The sequence below is a fragment of the Mytilus edulis genome, chromosome 13 (genome assembly GCF_963676685.1).
Source record: "Mytilus edulis chromosome 13, xbMytEdul2.2, whole genome shotgun sequence".
Taxonomy (NCBI): Eukaryota; Metazoa; Mollusca; class Bivalvia; order Mytilida; family Mytilidae; genus Mytilus; species Mytilus edulis.
In genome coordinates, this window is record NC_092356.1 from 39,893,195 (window position 1) to 39,913,336 (window position 20,142).

Genomic DNA, 20,142 nt, shown 5'->3' on the forward strand with positions numbered 1-20,142 from the left:
ATGGATGACAAGTGATGGCAGAATTTGAGGTACAAAAGCACAATCATTTGAGTAAGATTCTGTGAAAGGTTCACCATTTCAAAATTTTGTCAACACATTTACAAGGAGCAATTGCAGATACAAAAGTGGGAATGAAGGACAACTGAACAAACAAACCAACAAACAAGAGGAATCCTCAATCACTATTTGCCTCTAGTATAAGAAAGCAGGGAGTATATGAATGATAGCTTTCAAACTATTGCTGGTATATAAAATATAATCATAACTATTTGTCAAAGCGACACGAATGGCCCCGTCCCAAAAAGTTGAAAAATCTGCAATTTCAATATAAACACATGTGGACACGAATTTGATGGTAGTCTCATATATCAAACATCAGCTCAAAATCTGGAGGCGTAAAGAAAAAAAATCTGTATAACTGTGATTTTCAATAATTTATCAAAGTCCAAAGCCCGTAATTTCAGCATAAATTAGTGGAGCAGAACAAAACTTCAACTTGATCTGTAACTCATCATGGTTAATTCACATACCAAAAATCAGCCCAATATCTGAAGGCGTTTAGAAAAAAAGTCTGTATAACTGTGATTTTCAACAATTTCTCAAAGTCCAAAGCCCGTAATTTCAGCAAAAATTAGTGGAGCGGAACGAAACTTAAACTTGATCTGTAACTCATCATAGTTAACTCACATATAAAAAATCAGCCCAATAACTGAAGGCGTTTAGAAAAAAAAGTCTGTATAACTGTGATTTTCAACAATTTTTCAAAGTCCAAAGCCCGTAATTTAGGCATTAATTAGTGGAGCGGAATGAAACTTAAACTTGATCTGTAACTCATCATGGTTAACTCACATACCAAAAATCAGCCCCATATCTGAAGGCGTTTAGAAAAAAACTCCGTATAATGGTTTGTTGCGGAATGACGGAAAGACGGAATTTCGGAATTACAGACAAGGGTAAAACTATATGGCACCGACAACTTCGTTGCGGGGCCATAAAAATTATAATACCTCAACAGTCTTTGTTCCACCTCCATTATTGATTTCAGACGTTGATGTTTTACCACAGGTCATACCACTTAACTGCCACTGTTGTAGAGCTATAAACAGAGAAAAATTTTACAACTATTACTATGTTTTGAAATAATGTGCTATATTTTCTACAGTAATAACTGATTACGAATTCATATCATCAATACCTTGCATTTCACCCTTATGTTCTATTTTCAACCATGTCAGCCATCTTGGTTGACAGGCAGGATCATCAGACACATTTTTTAAACAAGATACCCAAATAATGATGTGGCCAAAAAATTTGGCTCAGCAGTTTCAGAGGAGAATACTTTTTGTAAAATTAACCATCACTGACAAACAGATGCCAAGAGAAAATCTCACTTGGCCTTTAGGAAAGGTGAGCTATGAATATATAGATTATGAGGTCTCTTTAAAATTGTCATTGAGCTAGGAAAGCATGAAACCCAGAAATATTTGACCACAGAAATATTACAGAAAGGTTGAAAACCTAAATAGCTTAACCTCCTCATATGCTCTTTTGGAATATAAACATCCTTGTAAGATTCATTAAGTTAACTATTGATCTTTTCATTATATAGAAGAACAAAAATGAAATTTCTGAGTCACCCTGATGGGGCATGCTGGCTGCTGTATAAAGAAAATGGTTTATGGCATGGTCTTTTGTGGAGCATTATGTTTTTTCACAATTCTTTTTAAAGTATTGTGATGTCTGTCTTTTTTAAACTTATGCCTTATTTTAAGTCCAGATTTTTAGTATTCGTATTGTTATCTTAGAAAGTCTTACTGATTAAAATACTACAATAGGGAACAATTTGACAATGATCGAATTTAGTAGTGTCAACCATGTGATTATGACCCGTGTATATAGCAAAATCCTAAATACACCGTTTGGTGGTGTGCCAGTGTCAGATGCAGAACGTACAGATAAGGTAATAGGTAACAGGTGAATATACTATTGGTATCGGTATCGGATTCGACCCGGAACTTGTTAATTATTGGCAACATTAATTATGTGGAAAACAAAAGGGTCTGAAGTGGTGTAATTTTTAATCTACACAATTGTCCTATATTAGTTATCATGTAAAGTTGAATACTTTGATTTGTCGTTTTTACTTGATGACAGCTGACAAATTGGACCTCGTTATTTTAGTATTATAGATACCTACCTCCTCTTAATTCAAAGTATAAGCAAAGTACAAGTCTGACAGATCTGAAAAGCACATATACCTTTCAAATAATCACTGAGAATATAAACTGACCAAATCAGATATTAATCTGTTTTGGTAGTTTCTGAGAAAGGCAATGAAAATATTTAACAACCAAACAGATGGACAAATTAAGGGATTGCAATATCTATCATTATCATAAAATGCGGGAATATACCTGTATTCCAGTGTGCCAGAACTGTTTTGTTGTCTTCATTCTCGCCAACAGTATCTGGATATGTAATATTCATTGGTCCTGGCATAGGTAGGTGACCAACTGGTATCACAGAAAAAGTCATTACCAAAGAATGTATTCTGTAAAATATAAAACAAAAATAAAACTATCAAAACTCTTCCATTGTTAGACACTAAACCCTATATAACCATAAAAACTATAATCATACAAGACCCCATCTTCAATAATTCTGCTTTAAAGACCTGGTGTTTTATGAAATTTCAATAATTGTGTTATTCCCTCCTAAATGAATCTTCTCATTTCATAACTCCATAAAAGACACCATAATATACCTTATAAATGCCAAAGAACACATTTAGTTAAATCTATAGTTTCTTGAATTGTTTTTACAAATAGAGGATATTTTTGATTAAATTCAAGTTTGTGTTAACGACCAGTAGCAGAGGAGATAACTAAGATAATGTAACTTTTACACCGGAATGAGTTATCAATTTACCTATTTTGATTTGAAGTTATGATAAAAGGTGTTAAAACTTCAAATCGTTATCTAATTATAATTTGTTGTTTGTCTTTTAAGTCATGAATTTTGCTTGAATATTCCCATTAAAAAAAAAAAAAAAATCATACACCCTGAAGAACAAAAAAGTTGAGACCTGTGCTCCATTAATGTAATTAGTTTTACTAACCACTATTTGGAAACATTCCAATATTAAATAGATTTAGAGATATCCAAAAACAAGAATGTGTCCTAAGTACACGGATGCCCCACTCGCACTATCAATTTCCATGTCCAATGGACCGTGAAATTGGATAAAAAATCTAAATTGACATTAAATTTAGAAAGATCATACCATATGGAACACATGTACTAAGTTTCAAGTTGTTTGGTCTTCGACTTCATCAAAAACTACCTTGACCAAAAACTTTAACCCGAAACTCTCACTTTCATTTTCTATGTTCAGTAGACCATGAAATTGGGGTCAAAAGTCTAATTTGGCATTAAAATTAGAAAGATCATATTATAAGCAACAAGTGTACTAAGTTTCAAGTTGATTGGACTTCAGCTTCATCAAAAACTACCTTGACCAAAAACTTTAACCTGAAACTGGCACTTTCATTTCTATGTTCAGTGGACCGTGAAATTGGGGTCAAAAGTCTAATTTGGCTTTAAAATTAGAAAGATCATATCATAAGCAACCAGTGTACTAAGTTTCAAGTTGATTGGACTTCAGCTTAATCAAAAACTACCTTGACCAAAAACTTTAACCTGAAACTCGCACTTTCATTTCTATGTTCAGTGGACCGTGAAATTGGGGTCAAAAGTCTAATTTGGCTTTAAAATTAGAAAGATCATATCATAAACAACCAGTTTACTAAGTTTCAAGTTGATTGGACTTCAGCTTCATCAAAAACTACCTTGACCAAAAACTTTAACCTGAAACTCGCACTTTAATTTCTATGTTCAGTGGACCGTGAAATTGGGGTCAAAAGTCTAATTTGGCTTTAAAATTAGAAAGATCATATCATAAGCAACCAGTGTACTAAGTTTCAAGTTGATTGGACTTCAGCTTCATCAAAAACTACCTTGACCAAAAACTTTAACCTGAAGCGGGACGAACGAACGGACGAACGAACGGAGGCACAGACCAGAAAACATAATGCCCCTCTACTATCGTAGGTGGGGAATAAAAAAGAATCTCTGGTTTCACTGATTGGGGTTGGTGTAGGATGCATATATGTACCACACAGAAATAAAAAAAAATGTTATAAAAGACTGTTTTACACCATTTCAGTTCCATTAATATCTATCATTAGGTGTTTTAAAAAATCAAACTAAAATCACAGTACCTCTTGTACAATAATCTTTCCACCATATCAAGAGTAGTTGCTGGGTTAACTATGTATGGCTGAAAATCAGTTGAAGAATCAGATCTGTATTCTGTTGTTAGATCTGCTTCAGATATTGGCTGAAGTACAATGGTCTGTCCTGGTATTAATCCTATATAAGTATAAAAGTTCTTATATAATCTCATCTCCAGGAAAACAGACAATGAAAACTGCTTGTATCAAATGAAATTCAAACAGATTGAGTCCAGGTGCTTAGTCCTATATACTAAGCAGCTAGTGCAACCATTTGTTGTTAAGGTAAAAACAGTAACAATTACAAAAACTTTAGTGACCTGTTGAAGCTAAGATAAGAATTGGCATATATCATCTGTTCGTTTTATTATGAGGTTTTATACCAAGTGACTTCAGCAGTGGTTTTCCTCTTATTATACTTGACCCTCCTAGAAACCACTTTTCTACACATTAACTAAGGTATAATTTTACTATTTTGACCTTGATCTTAGAGGTAGTCATTAATTAAAACAGAAATACCTCTCATTATATATCAGCTTATTTTTATAACTAATGTTGAATATAACCCTTCTAAATGTTTGGTCAACATCCAATGAAAATTGTAATCCTAAACAAATATGGCATTATAATTTAGTTTTGATTATAAATGTACTCTTCCTTGAATCATATTTAATTTTTAATATTCAAATTGACCAGACAAAATGTTACCTTCCGGAGTTGTTAAAACAATTGTTTCCACACTTCTTTTTCTCCTTGTAGATCCTGTAGCAATATTGTCTACAATTTTAACTGATTCTCCATGATCTGATCTTTTTAATATTGATTCTGTATTAGTTATTAGCACACTTCCTATAGATTTGTTAGAACAGAGTTCTGCTTCATTACAAACTCTCATGGTCAGAAACAATGTCCTTCCAGGTTCCATATGAAACGCACTTGTTTTGTTCTGTGTTTGGTCCTCAGATACATTCCAAAATCTGTTCTGCAGTTCTGATAGAGGTCTTACTTTGATATTATCAATTAACAAATATCCATCTTTGATAGAAGCTGATCCAGATACATTATATCCCACCAAAACACAAGGGAAAATATCATCTTTATTTTTATTTGTTCCAATACACAAATCTGAAGAAAAATACAATAAACTGGTATCATTACCTTCGACTTTACAGTATCTGAAAATATACTATATGTAGAAATTATTGAATGCAACTATTATTGTGATTTTTCAAGAATGCACAAAAATGTCAGATTAGTTAGTGCTATTTCAGGAAAACTGCATACAGATAAATGTATCAGATAAGAGAATGCTAGTTCATATCATTCATACCTGCCATCTTTTCAAAATGCTCATGGGGGTTTTATGTGCAAGATGGGTCTTATAGTCCTACAAAACCACCTTCATATATATTTTAATGTTGTTTTATGGCTTCTTCATACTTTTAAAAGCATTTGTTTTGTTTAAAATTGTGGACAAAATTGCTCTTTCAAAATTTCCATTTGGGTGCCTCCTTGGGGGATTAATTGAAATGAACACAAATGCACATAATGACATTTCTCGCCTGCTTTACAGAGTCATAGTACATAGATGCCCCACTCTCACTATCATTTTCTATGTTCAAAGGACCGTGAAATTGGGGTAAACAATCTTTGGTTGTAGGCAAGATAATAAATGGAGAGGCCATTTGATTGCCCCTTCTGGTATTTACCTTTTAATGTTCTCTTTTTTTCTTCAATCTGATATTCTCTTTTAAAGATTTTTCAATATTAAACAATCATTTTTTTTATGTTTCATAGTATATATCTATTCTTAAATGTCATGTATTCATGTACATGTATTGAATACATTGAATAGAAATTCCATTTTAAGCTCATCATGTTAAACTTACCATATTTGTTAATACTTTTATCTTCACTAACAGTAAATGTAAATCCAATACTATCAGGATCTGTACTCTCCATGGCATCTGAAGGTATCACTGGTTCATCAAATGGTTTAACTTCTCCTAGGACAGTATTGTTTAAAGTATCTACTTCTGGCATTTTAAACAAAGGAGTAACACCTACAATTGATAATACATATATGAATGCACATGTGAGGTCAAGATTGTAAATCTTACTTAGTTATATTTTTGTATATCTCATATTGATAATCAATTTATTGTTTAAAAGTTTTCAAGATAATATTGTCTAAATTATCAAAAACAGTAAAAATCCTATAAGGAATCTGACAATTTTGGCCATGTTGACTTATTCGTAAATCTTATAATCCTGAACATTTTTGCTACTTTCCATTTCTCTGAATCTTTAATATTCCCTGACAAAAGCGCAAAAACAAGTTAAATTCCTCTGATGGTCAGTTTATGATTTCAAACATGTTGACATGTTTATAGATCTTATTTTGCTGAACATACATTTTGATGTGAATACCAGTTATTCCTTGTACCACAATGTCTTCTTGATTTAAAATATGTGAGATGAATGTACCTTTTTCATAATACTAGAAAACAACAAGTTATCTGTTAAACATACCATAAGTATCATTCCATTGCTTAGTTTTCCCACCTCCATTGACACAGATAATGGACACGTAATATGTAAGATTATGTTGGAGAATGCCTTCAAATGATGAATTAACGCCTGTTACATTGAGACCAACTGATTGAAATTCTTGAAGTTCTTGTCCACCAGGAGTTTTTCCAATAGCCCAAAAGTTCTCCTGAAAACATTGTTTATCAAAAATCATTTTAAATTGAATATATTAATGTGTTTATATCATATTATATTTTATATAAATATATTTAGTCAATTAAGAAATAATTCATGGCAGGCAGTGGCGGATCATGAAATTTTCACAAGTGGGGGGCACTGGCTGCCTTAGAGGGATCCTGTTCTGGTCATGCTCTGGGCAGCTGTTGATTTGTTTTCATTTAACTATCAGTTGGGCATTTATATTTGAATATTTCATATAAGCAACAGTGAGAGGTAAAATAGAAATATAAGTGCCAACCAAATGTTTTAAAATGAAAACAAAACTAAGGCTGCTATAAATTATTTCGATTCTAATTCAGTAATTTTGTTAACCGTGAAAGCCCTCTACACACGATACTGATTTGGCTGTTCCCTTTTACACCCATTAGATAATATTATTAACATTATATTATTTAAAAACCTCACATTTTTTACCTAAATATGTTCTCTTAACGTAATTTTATTGCATTCTGAGGCTTATAAGAAGCTTTAAAACACCTGGTGTTAACATATAATAAGGAAGACTGGAAACATACATATGACATCACCTTGTTTTGTTGTCATGCAAAGATGTTAACATCATTTTGCAGATATTTCTTTTTTAGGAAATTTTATCAACTGATTGGTTTATTTTGTTTCAGAATAAGGACAACTTTATTGTATCTGAATCTTGGCCTACTTGAAATGTGGGCTTCCATGTCACAAATTTAGAATAACTAAACTTGGTAGTTGGGTGTAACACGGAACAGTCAGTTTAATATATTTATGCGCTAGGGGTTAAAGAAGATACATTGTGATTATACTGGTTGACGATATAATAACATTGTGCAGTCTTAGCACCTTTGTACATGACATTTGAGAAACTAATAAGAAAGGAAAAAAAACAATGATGTTTCAATAACAGAAAATCACTTCAGAATTGGCCCAATCACAATGTCTTCATTGATAAAATCATGTCGTAATTCAAAACTCCACATAATTATACTTTATTATCTGAATTACTGGTGTGGAATAGTTAATTTAGGCTCCAAAATAATGTGAATTTTTTTTTAACTTAAAAATAGTTTATGATTAAGAGGGGAAACATAATTACCTTTATTTGACTTTCTTCATCAGTACATCTCCAAAAAGCTTTAATGGTGCTGTTTGATGCTTGGAACTGGACTGGTTGAAATTCACCTCGGGTTTCATCACTATAAATTGGTGAATTTAGCATAATGTCAAGGTCAAACACAGGACCTGTGATATCAATATAAAATCCTGAAGATGAGGATACAGCAGTATCTCCAGATCCAGTTACAGCCTTTCCTGTAAAATATCAGACTTAAGGAAAAGACTCATCAAAACAGCAGTACAACAAATGGGATATGTATATATGTTTTTATAAGACAATAAGGCAGAAAATATAAGGTCAAATATTGCATATTAAAGAATAAATGGCCAAAACGTCTTGAAAATTGGATTGTTACTACAATAATATATAAGAGAAACCAATAATCTTCATGGAAGCTTTTTTTAAAGTCTAAAGCCACTTTTTTATACAGTTTTTATCTTTATTACAAGTAAGACAGTCAATTGACATATATTGAAAATACATATGAGGAGGACTTGTATGTTATTCTATGTATTTGTGTGCCAGATATCTGAAGAGGTAGCAATTCATCTTAGAAAAAAGATTTTTAAGAAATAATGCTCCAGAGAAAAAATTTGGATAAGTATTTTTGACTTTTACTAAAACAATGAGTTCATTTACCTGTTAAATAGTATATCACAGTTTTATTATAGTAATGCCCTGTTTCATTTAAATCCATTACATATGGTGCAATATTTAAGTTCGTTAAAGTAAAACTGTAGTCCACAAGTTTATCATGATCACAATCCTGGTCACAGATGTAGTTTAGACATTCCCCAAAGCAAGGTATACATGGTTCTATAACTTTCCTAAAGGGTACAATATCTGTTAATAACTTGTCGCTCCCAATACCAACTTCATACTTTATTATTGGGTTAGTTCCACCTCTGAATGGATCACCATAGCGACAAAGCGCACCAGTTGGTGGTGGTAGTATAAGATTTGTGAAAATTGCCCTTGCTGAGAATATATTGAATACATCTGTAATCTCTGGTACATAATTGTCACGATTGAAAACATGCAGAACTAGATTTGTTGTTTCACTCAGATCAGGTATTCCACAGAGCTCAGTTATTTCCTCATCATTAACATATAACACAAGACACATCAAAATCTGAAAAAAAGGACATATCGAACTTTTGCTTTAAATATTGCAATAAAAAAGGGGGATAATTCCATCTCATAAATCATTATTAAATAAGATTTTTTTCTCACTTTTACTTCATAGATAAAATATATTAAAGTATCTTTTTAATTTGGTTGACTTAAATATACTTTTTACATAAATCATAAATAATGAAAGTAATTGTAAAAATATTCCTTAATTTTCAATTTTAGACACTTTTGATGAATTTTCACCTAAATTAGATACCTTCTATTGATTCTTTGAATAAACTTCTTTCAGATTATCAATTTAACACCTTTATCAAGATCTTTACATATTTTTGTTGTTGTTGGTACTATATTTGCTATACATTTATCAAAATTTATGGTCATTCATGATGGCTTCATCCTGGCCATACTGTGCCCTTATATTTTGATATATATTTTAGGAATGGTCATGGTGCCTGTCATTGTAATCTGTTGAACCTATTCTAAATGATATTTTATTCAAAAAGAAATTTTATTCAAAAAGAACACGATCCATCCATCAGTTGTAATTGGAATTTTTACTAGCTTTCTGTTATTGTGGGTACTTTTAGATCAGTTCTGAAGTCTTTTTTATTTATTTTAGTTGTTTTAGTGCTGCATGCAAATTTGACAAGATAAGCCATTTTCACATTCTTGTATTTTTAGTACTACAATGTAGTACATGTATAATTAATTTTTTTTTCTAAATTTTCATAATATATATTCAATATAAAAAAATATTACACTGCTTATTGAAAGTTATAAAATGATACTTACGTCAATTTCGCTATCCATCTCTTGTTTAAATATAATTTTAAAATTAAGAAATTCTCCAGTGATGTTGTAATCAACTGCTGTCTTCAAACTAGGGAATGTATCATCAAAGAACCTACACCATGTCACAATTTTTGAATTTTCACCTGGAAAATAGAAAAACTAGGTTACATCTACATGAATAGTTTTAAAAAGTTTACAACACCAAAACATACATCAAATGCAATTATTTACTTAAACCTTTCCCTCTTAAACTTGAATTCAAATCTAAAACTAGTTTAAACATATATTCTATTGTTCAAAATGACAAATGGATCAGACACAAGTTTTACAACTTAGTAACGTCTTCTCCAAAATCTCTAAAACTGCATACCTTTTAATAATTCATTCAGTACAATTATTTTCTTTAAGCCCTTTTATATCTTTTTATAAGAAAATAATGCATAGATTTAAAAGGAACAAGAATGTGTCCAAAGTACACGGATGGCCACTCGCAGTATCATTTTCCATGTTCAATGGACCTTGAAATTGGTAAAAAATCTAATTTTGCATTAAATTAGAAAGATCATATCATAAGGAACATGTGTACTAAGTTTCAAGTTGATTGAACTTCAGCTTCATCAAAACCTTAACCTGAAACTCGCACTTTCATTTTCTATGTTCAGTGGACCGTGAAATTGGGTTCAAAAGTCTAATTTGGCTTAAAAATTAGAAAGGTCATAACATTAGGAACATGTGTACTAAGTTTCAAGTTGATTGGACTTCAGCTTCATCAAAAACTACCTTGACCAAAAACTTTAACCTGAAACTCGCACTTTCATTTTCTATGAAAGTGGACTGCAGTGAAATTGGGGTCAAAAGTCTAATTTGGCTTTAAAATTAGAAAGATCATATCATAAGCAACAAGTGTACTAAGTTTCAAGTTGATTGGACTTCAGCTTCATCAAAAACTTCCTTGACCAAAAACTTTAACCTGAAGCGGGACAGACAGACGCACAGACCAGAAAATATAATGCCCCTCTACTATCTTAGGTGGGGCATAAAAATGACAATATGATCTTTTTTTATTTCTTGCTAATAAGCTTTGTGGCACATAAAGCTGTCATGGTGCCACACAGGCTCCTTCAAACATCAATAGAACTAAGCTGATCAACATAAAAATATTGTTGAATAAGTACCACAAAGAACAAACTTTCTGTCAAATAGAGATCAAATATAAACCTAAGTCTCACGTAACATCCACAAATAACAGCACTCAGTAAGAGTAGAAATCTTTCTATCATATATTATTCATCATTTTGAAGAACTCACTTTTCAAAAAAAGATCTTCCAATTATTTCACTAATTAAAACTAAAATCTTCTACTATTTTCTAATAACTGTATACATATGCACTTTCAACATTAATAAGCTGAAGAGGTGATCACTAAACATCAACTTAAAAACAAGTTTTATTGAAAGGTGACTGATACAATTTATTTCTTCTATTTGACAAATTGTTAAAAAAAAAAAGAGGAACATTTTTTCCTTACAATCAAATAATAAAGTTTACATCATTCTTTAATATTCAAATCATTAACTATATAATATATACAAGTATATCATTTTGTGAATATCTTTTCTTTCTTTCTTTTTTGACAAGAAAGGAATATCATCACCTCATTGTAAAAAACAATTTACCATTAAGAATCTGAATGCCACAGGACTTTTGTGCTAATGGTGTACTAGTATCAACAGGTTTAGAAACAACACTGTCATCAGGATTATTGACTATTTTATACGGTGGTGGTATTGTTGGCTGACTTGTTATTGCTATTGTTGTACTGGGTACTGTAGGTAGCGTGCTGTTTTCGTATTTATCTAATAGATATCTGGAGCAATTGCAGTAGTTACATTCCTGAAAATGAAAACATTTGTTACTCTGAAATGCATGAAATGTTTTTTCTGCTTCATGTTTTTAGATCTTTTTACCAAATATCATGACAAGTGTGTCTTTTAATCAAATAAGACCTTTTTCAAAAAGCTTGATTTAATGGTTTTGAATACAACAATTTAAGTCCATATTTGGCCTAAAATAAAGTTCAAATTGAAAAGTGACTGCTGATATTTATGTTTATATCTATAATTCCACTAATATGACAATGATGACAGTTTATTGTTATAATAATGTATTAAATTTCACATTTTGTGAGTCTCAATGGCAACAAACTATGACTTAATTAGTGTATAATTAAATCAGGAAATTATCCATGGAACATTTGTGATAGTTATAAAGGGACATAACTCAAGAACATTAAAGTGGAACTACCCAAATGTGTACTTGATATGAGTTTTGATGTAATAAGTGTTGAGTACAAGTTTCATAACATTTGGTTCAGTGAGATACTGGAAACAAAAATTCAGCAATTTTTCTTTTTGAGAAGGGGCATAACTCTTGAATGGTAAAAATGGCCGCACCAAAATTCAATCTTGATCTGTGTTTAGTGGTAATATATGTTGTGTTTCAGATGCATATCATTTGGTTGAGAAAAACTAAAAGCTGGAGAACTGAATTGAAATATTCAGTATTTTTATTGTTTGTAAAGGACTATAACTCTAGAAAGAAAAAGTGATGCCATCCAAATTTATACTTGCTTTGTGTTTTGTGGTAATAAGCATTGTGTATAAGTTTCATAACATTTAGTCAACAGACATACAGAGGGACAAGAGTGAAACCTAATGCCCTGTCCACTATGGCAAGGGCATTCAAATCTTGATTTACCATCGTTTATTTTAATCAACTTTTGAGCAAGTTTAAAATGGGAAGTTTGTGTACACTACACTAAAATCTTAATATTTGATGGAATTACAACACATGCTATAAGAAAGCTTGTAAAATATGGCCTCATAACAATGCATATCTTATTTAATAAGTCATGTCTTGATTTTTATGCACTTTCTTATATTAGAAAAAAATAAGTCATGAACTGTCTTTTTCTGGGCCCCAAAATGGACCTATATGCCTCTTATTTTTTACCATAAGATGATTAAAGAACTTTTCAACCAGAAGATATTAAAGATTTTTTTAAAATTTCTATTATCATGATGCTTGTGACCTCAATTCAACCCATTGATAACCACAATACTATAAATTCCTTAAAAAGTACAGTTGTAAATCTTAAATAAGCTATATAGTTCTGATTGTTTTTACCAGGGAATTTATGTGTTTCATATTTGTGTTAAAGCAATGGTTAAAAACATTTATTTTTATCTCTGAATATATACAATTAATTTTTGAAGACATTGTCAATCTTGCGATCAAATATTAAAATTTACAATATTTGATCAAATAATGTAAGATATCAGGTATTTTCAATTCAAATCTATACCTCTGGTACTGGCTCTATTAAACAACACTGGCACACAGTTAAAGACCAATCAACTTCTTCTTCGTATTCATAAGTAGCAATACTAGTATCTGGTCCATCCCAAAACAAAATTTCTGTCACAGCAATTCCATGTCCTTTTGCAGGTTTCACTGAAATCTAAAAGAATAAAATAACAACTTAAAAAAGATTGTGAAGGTAAAACCGGCCAAAAGCATATTAAGGATTTAACCGAAAGTTGACATCTTCAATTGTGTCCCTTATTATGGAATTGCCGTAAATGTTATTGATGTCACAGAGAACATATAAATAATGCTGTTTTTAAGTTTTGAGATGTTCAGGCATTTCGAAGTTGAGAGGTTTTGGTGAATAAAGAAAAGAAGAGACAACTCTCCAAAAGAAACCAAAATCACACAGAAATTAACAACTATAGGTCACTGTACTGTGGCTGCCTTCAACAATGAGCAATCCCCATACCGCATAGTCAGCTATAAAAGGTCCCGAAAAGAAAATGTAAAACAATTCAAAAAAAGAAAAAGTAACAGCCTTATTTATGTACAAAAAATGAACGAAAACAAATATGTAACATATAAACAAACGACAACAACTGAATTACAGGCTCCTGACTAAGATAACAATTATCGAACTCTTTTCAGGGTTATGAAATTGGATAAGTTTGGGCGATATTTAGTTTTATGGAAACATTTGGGCAAAATAGACAAGTTTGGGGGAACAGGACACTTTTAGGGAGTGTTACATATATATAAGTGCTTACATGATATGCACCTCCATTTAATAAACTAGCAGGTCTTAAATATGCTCCAGTCAGCATCTGTTCTTTTTTATGGTCTCTTGCAAGCTTTATTGACACTGTATCATCATTATTATCCCTATAGATGTTCTCTAGTTGATACTTAAGGGACCATTTCTTTCCAGATGGATCTTTAAGACCAATCTGCTGCAACTTTTTCCAGTCAGTATTATTGGTCATTGAAATGAGTCTTGCTGGACATGCTGAGCCAACTGGACTGGCTAAGTGCAAAAATGAACCTGAAACAATAAGCAGAACTTTTATCAGCAAATATCAAAGCATTTCAATGATTGTTACATATAATGTAAATATAGATAAAACAGTTGCATATAATTGCTTACATTCACTTCATTTGAAATTATGTGGATAGTTGTCTCATTGGAAATCATACCACATCTCCCTTTTTTTATAAGGACAATTTTTTTCCAGTTGGATCTTTAAGACCAATCTGTTGCAAAATGTGAGTCAAGATCATTGGTCATTTAACAAAATCTTAATGGAAATGCTGAGCCAACTTTTGCATACGTTAAATGTTAAAGTTTGTGATGAGGTAAGTTTACATTCCATGGAGATTATGCCTTGCCCCCTTAGTTATGATTTATTGATTTTGAATGTTTTGCTTACATCTAAGAGTTTGTGTTTATGTCAGTTACAAAGAAAACATTGATGATTAGTTGGCTGTTAAATAGATAAGGTGTGTACAACTAAAAATTATGACCCATTCTACCTTTAATAGACCAACATTATCCATATAACAAAACTAGTGTAAAAAATGAAAACAACAAGTGCCTTTTTATATGTGTGTTACAAAATAAAAGATCAAAGAGTGTGGATTTATCAACTATTTAACCCCACCATATTAAGTGGCTGTTACCCAAGTAACCCTAACTAGATATTTTGTTACTTATGTGTATATTTTTACAGGAGTTGGTAATTTATTCTATCTGTTTTACTGTGACAGTCCTAAATAATAAATAATTTCTGCTACTCTTTTGACATATGATGCATGCGAGACATTTCTTTGAAATTACCACAGAAAGTCTTTCCATTTGTGTTTTTATTTTTGGCAGTTTCTATAAAAAAAAAAAAAAAAACCCAACTAAAACAGCAGTAAAAGCTCTGTTCTTTTGCTTTTGATGTTTTTTTGATGTTTTTTGATGTTCATTTATTTAATGCATTTTATCATAAGTTAATACACAATATACTATTCGTTCTATCTAGACCTCACTTACAAAAAACAGCCATACCAAATGTAACCAAAGGTTCAATTCTAATAAGAATTATTCTGTTATACATGAATGCAAATACTCATCAATCTATGATTTTGAAACCTGACATATTTTTTAAATAACTATTTTTTTTTTTTACTAGAAACAAAGTACATACCTGTAATAGTCTGTGTAGAACTAAACCAAACGTGTGGTGTTGTAAAGTCTGGACCATCAACTATAGTACCTGATACAGGTTTAGAAGAGTCATATAAAACTGGGGAGGATTTCTCAATTATTGAAAGGCCTGCTTCATTTGTGACTTTAAATTGAACTGTGTATAGAATGTTCATCTGAAAGAATAAAATGTCAACTGACTGCACTATATTACACTATCCCTATGTTTGAATCAACTCATATTTTATAATATATATATTGACATGATCTGACTGTCTTAAAATTAGCACAAATGCAAAAATTGTGAAGATTTCAGTAATTTTGCAGGAATATTATTTGCAAGTACTGGATGCGTGTGCATTGTATTGTCAAAAACAGCCCATATTTATGGAACAAAAGTAATCATACTTTTCAATAAATAGCAAAACTTTTTATTTCAACAAATTTGTAAAAGTGTTATATTTTGGATAAAAAAAAAGTTTAACTAGGCCTACTCTTCCAAACAGACTGTTACATAACAGTCTATTATTTGAGCTTGGAATTATTTTTAACTATGGAATTTGCTTGATTTCTTGTTATTGAAATTTTTAATAAATTCCATGATTATTCTGTACTGAAATGTTCTGTGCTGCGCACAACACTTTCTATTACAAAGAAAATTGTATATTTTCAATAGAATGTACTGTGCCGCGCACAACACTATCTAACCAAAATACATTGTATGGAAAGTGTAATTAACCGCTCAAAAGATCATAAAACAAAATAAACATGGAATTTATAAAAAAATTTAAACACAAGAAATTATGCAAATTCCATAATTAAAAATAATTCCAAGTTCAAACAATAGCCTGTTTGATATTAAGTGTCTACTTATATATTAGAATAAAATTGAAAATTGAAATGAGGAATGTGTCAAAGAGACAACAACCCGACAACAGCTGAAGGTCACCTATGGGTCTTCAATACTTAGGTATCACATGTGCTGTGTCTGACAGAAATCAACCTTAAGCAAATGAATATTAACACATCTGTTAATCTATTTTGGGTTGAACAATTCTCATTGCAAAGTCTGTAACTGTTTGAAAATTGAGTTGTTACAAGAACCCTACAAAACAGAACAACATTCATCTTTTATTTCGCATTTGAATGTTCCAAAATCAATTAAATTATTATACATGTACAAAAAAAAAAATTGTTCACATACACTTGCAAAAGGTTGAATTTTATCAGACACAGTTTATATAAGGCAATACACCCCAAAAAATGTAAAAAATCATTAAAGGTCAACAACTATTATAAACAGCTGCCAAATGAGGGCATGATAAGCCCATAGCTTTTTCAGAGAATAAAGTTCAATAACTTTAAATGTCATATCCCAAATTCATAAATAACTAAAGGGATGTTATCTTAACAGATAAAAACCAATCACCAGTTTCATGATAACTGCTCAAAGTTTTTTTCAAAGTCCGAAAACTAGAATATTTCTTTTTTATTAATAAAATCACATAACTCCGAAATGTAAAATGTTCAAAAAGGAGCTACCATCAATAGATATGAACAATTAACCAAAGTCTCATTGAGCTACTGTCAATAGATATAAACAATTTACCAAAAGTTTCATGAAAACTGATGAAAACATTTTTGAGTTATTGTCCGAAAACTGGAAAATCTCCCTTTATAAATGAAAAAATAAAACAACCCAAAAACTCAAAAAAAACACTTAAAATAAAAAATTTATAAAAAACAATAGGTCAATATATATGAAAAATTTACCAAAGTTTTATGTGAATAGGTTCAAGAATTGTTGACGATGGACAGACAGACAACGGTATACCATAATACGTCCCGTAAACGGGGGTATAAAAAGGAATTGACTGCAAGTTTGACCATGTTAGACTTAAATGTGAAATTCATCACGCTAATCATTGTTTCCTTTTGTCAATTATAACTTGCAAGATAAAAGGCCAAAAAAAAAAAAAGAAAGAAGTAAAATTAGTCATTTAAGGGCAATAACTCCTATAAAATTCATCTGACACTTTTGAAGTAATACAAATAGGAGCTCATCCTTATAAACATTTATGCCCTTGTCAGATTTTTCTATTTTCTTGTTTTTAAAAATAATAAACTAAAATTGCAATTTACTGGTATGGTCTATTTTAAGCCAGGTATTTGTTAGCATGCCTGGTCATCAAACTTTTTTTTAAAGCTAGATATCCCAATGATTTTGGTTTAGTTTAGTTAAATTTGGCACAGTAGTTTCGGAGGGGAAGATTTTTGTTAAAGCTAATATACCGCATCGCTGAGCACAGCTGGATACGCCCCTAGAAGTTCAACCCTGATCAGTTGAGGCAAAAATGGACACAATATTCAAGCTTGATACAGGTCTGAATTTGGATATTGTAATCAAATATTTGACATATTATAGGTTTCTGAATAAATGTAGTCAAAGAACTTGAAATTGGTTATATGAATTGAATTTATATTCAATTAAAGTTTTCTTGCTGTTGTGCATTACACTGTACTGTTGTGCAATACTTAGTACTGTAAATTTAGAAATTGCATTTTTTATTGCGATTTTGTCATTTCAGACCTGTATGCGACTTTAAGTTTTGCTATATTGAGAAAAATCCTATTTATTCATAAAAAAAATCACAATAATTTCTGAATTTACAGTAAATCTGTTGTCAGACTATAAACAAATAAAGTTCAATGTCATATTTGAAAATTAATGAAAAGCAATAGGGAGATTACATCAACAGCTATAAATAATTCATCAAAGTTTCATGAGAACTGCTGAAAGCATTTTTGAGTTATTGTCCAAAAACTTTTTAATGAATAAAACCCCATAATTAAGAAATGTAAAATGTAAAATTTATAAAATTCTAAAGAGAGCTTACATCAACAATTATAAACAATTCACCAAAGTTTCATGAGAACTGCTGAAAGCATTTTTTAGTTATTGTTCAAAAACTGGAAAAAAAACCTTTTTAAGGAATAAAACCCTGTAACTCTGATACGTAAAATCTAAAATTAATAAAAATCGAATGAGAGTTCATGTTAATAGATATAAACAATTCACCAAAATTACTTGCAAGTTGGTGAAGGCATTTTGAGATATTGTTGGGAAACTGTAAAATCCCTACCTTTTTTAATGATTAAAACCCCAAAACTCAGAAATGGTAAATCTTAAATTTATAAAAAATGAAAGGGAGCTCACGTCAACAGATATAAACAATTCACCAAAGTTTCATGCCTATTGGTTAAAGTGTTTTTAATTTAATGTCGGACATGTTGACAACGGAAGGACAGAAGGTCAACGGTATACCATTATATGTCCCGTAAACAGGCAAATAAAAATAAAAACAATCCTGTAAGGAGTCAAATGAAGATTACATTTAAGCTATTAAAAGTGTTGCTCTTCCCAGAATAGTTTCTTGAAAAAAAAGTAAAGATTATCATTCAAGTGCCATATATAGCAGTTGACTGAAGATTTCTATCATGTTGACTTATTTATAGATCTCATTTTGCTTATCATTTGAGCTTTTGACAGTTTTTCTCCATGTTATATGTATATAATTTATATTGCTACATACTGTAAGATTTAAATTGACAAAGCTGTACTCTGTATAGTTGCTGGTCAGTTCTATCCAATCAATTAACAGTATCTCTTCTGCACTGGAATCACATGAGGTATTCTTCCATAGTGAAACTTCGTAAGTTGCTATATCAGACTCAGGATCACTGTAATTTGTCCACTGGACTGTTAAGGTTGAATTGTCTGAAGTGTATGCTAAATCCTAATAAAAACCCATTTCTAAATTAGTTTTTTCTTTAAATAATATCAGCTGAAACATTATGTGACTAGAATAATACACCTTAATTCATATATTACACCCTTTTCTAGTACTAAAACCAAATCTAAAATATATATATAACAGTTTAATGGATGTCAAACTGTAGTATAAATTATTTAAACAAAACTGATTGTAAGATAAGTTAATAAAATAAATAACAAAAGTTATAGACCTGATAGTTTTAGAATACCATGTTTGTAAATTTTAGACTTGACCTTAAATCTATGACTGTCTGCTTGCTTAAGTCAAAATGTATTTGTTCAAATATTGTATTTGTTATATAAGTTGCATTTTAAGTAAAATAAGGAAATATAATACCATGTTATAAAATGGTCCAGAAGTCATAGCACCATACAGTGGAGATGTTGTATCAACTGTGAATTTGTGGTGAATCGTTCCACAGTCTCCTGATTCATCTGTAGCTGTAATTTGAAGAAAACAATGAACAATATTAAACATGTTATATTGGTTATAGTATATAATAATACATAGATATATGAAGATGTGGTATATGTATAATTGATTTGATTTAATATCTTCTTTATTTGACTAAGTGTACAATGTTTTAAACTAGATTTCTCACTTTGCAACATATATAAAACCTTGGCCATTACTGTATACCTGTAATGTATTGCAACATTATAGGAA

At 30.7% G+C, this 20,142-nt stretch overlaps 1 protein-coding gene across 1 annotated transcript in view; it reads right to left on the reverse strand.

The window, feature by feature from the left end:
* The window catches only part of LOC139501251 (uncharacterized), a 142,105-nt gene that overhangs the window by 24,177 nt on the left and 97,786 nt on the right, over positions 1-20,142 (reverse strand). Inside the window, exons 46-60 of the mRNA XM_071290271.1 lie at positions 19,813-19,916; positions 19,234-19,437; positions 15,642-15,816; positions 14,220-14,494; positions 13,448-13,603; positions 11,760-11,976; positions 10,084-10,226; positions 8,797-9,289; positions 8,137-8,351; positions 6,825-7,011; positions 6,182-6,355; positions 5,001-5,417; positions 4,281-4,431; positions 2,415-2,551; positions 1,008-1,096 (exon numbers count right to left, since the gene is read on the reverse strand). Of these exons, the coding sequence (XP_071146372.1) occupies positions 1,008-1,096; positions 2,415-2,551; positions 4,281-4,431; positions 5,001-5,417; positions 6,182-6,355; positions 6,825-7,011; positions 8,137-8,351; positions 8,797-9,289; positions 10,084-10,226; positions 11,760-11,976; positions 13,448-13,603; positions 14,220-14,494; positions 15,642-15,816; positions 19,234-19,437; positions 19,813-19,916 (3,137 nt within the window). The remainder of the gene's footprint in view (positions 1-1,007; positions 1,097-2,414; positions 2,552-4,280; positions 4,432-5,000; positions 5,418-6,181; positions 6,356-6,824; positions 7,012-8,136; positions 8,352-8,796; positions 9,290-10,083; positions 10,227-11,759; positions 11,977-13,447; positions 13,604-14,219; positions 14,495-15,641; positions 15,817-19,233; positions 19,438-19,812; positions 19,917-20,142) is intronic.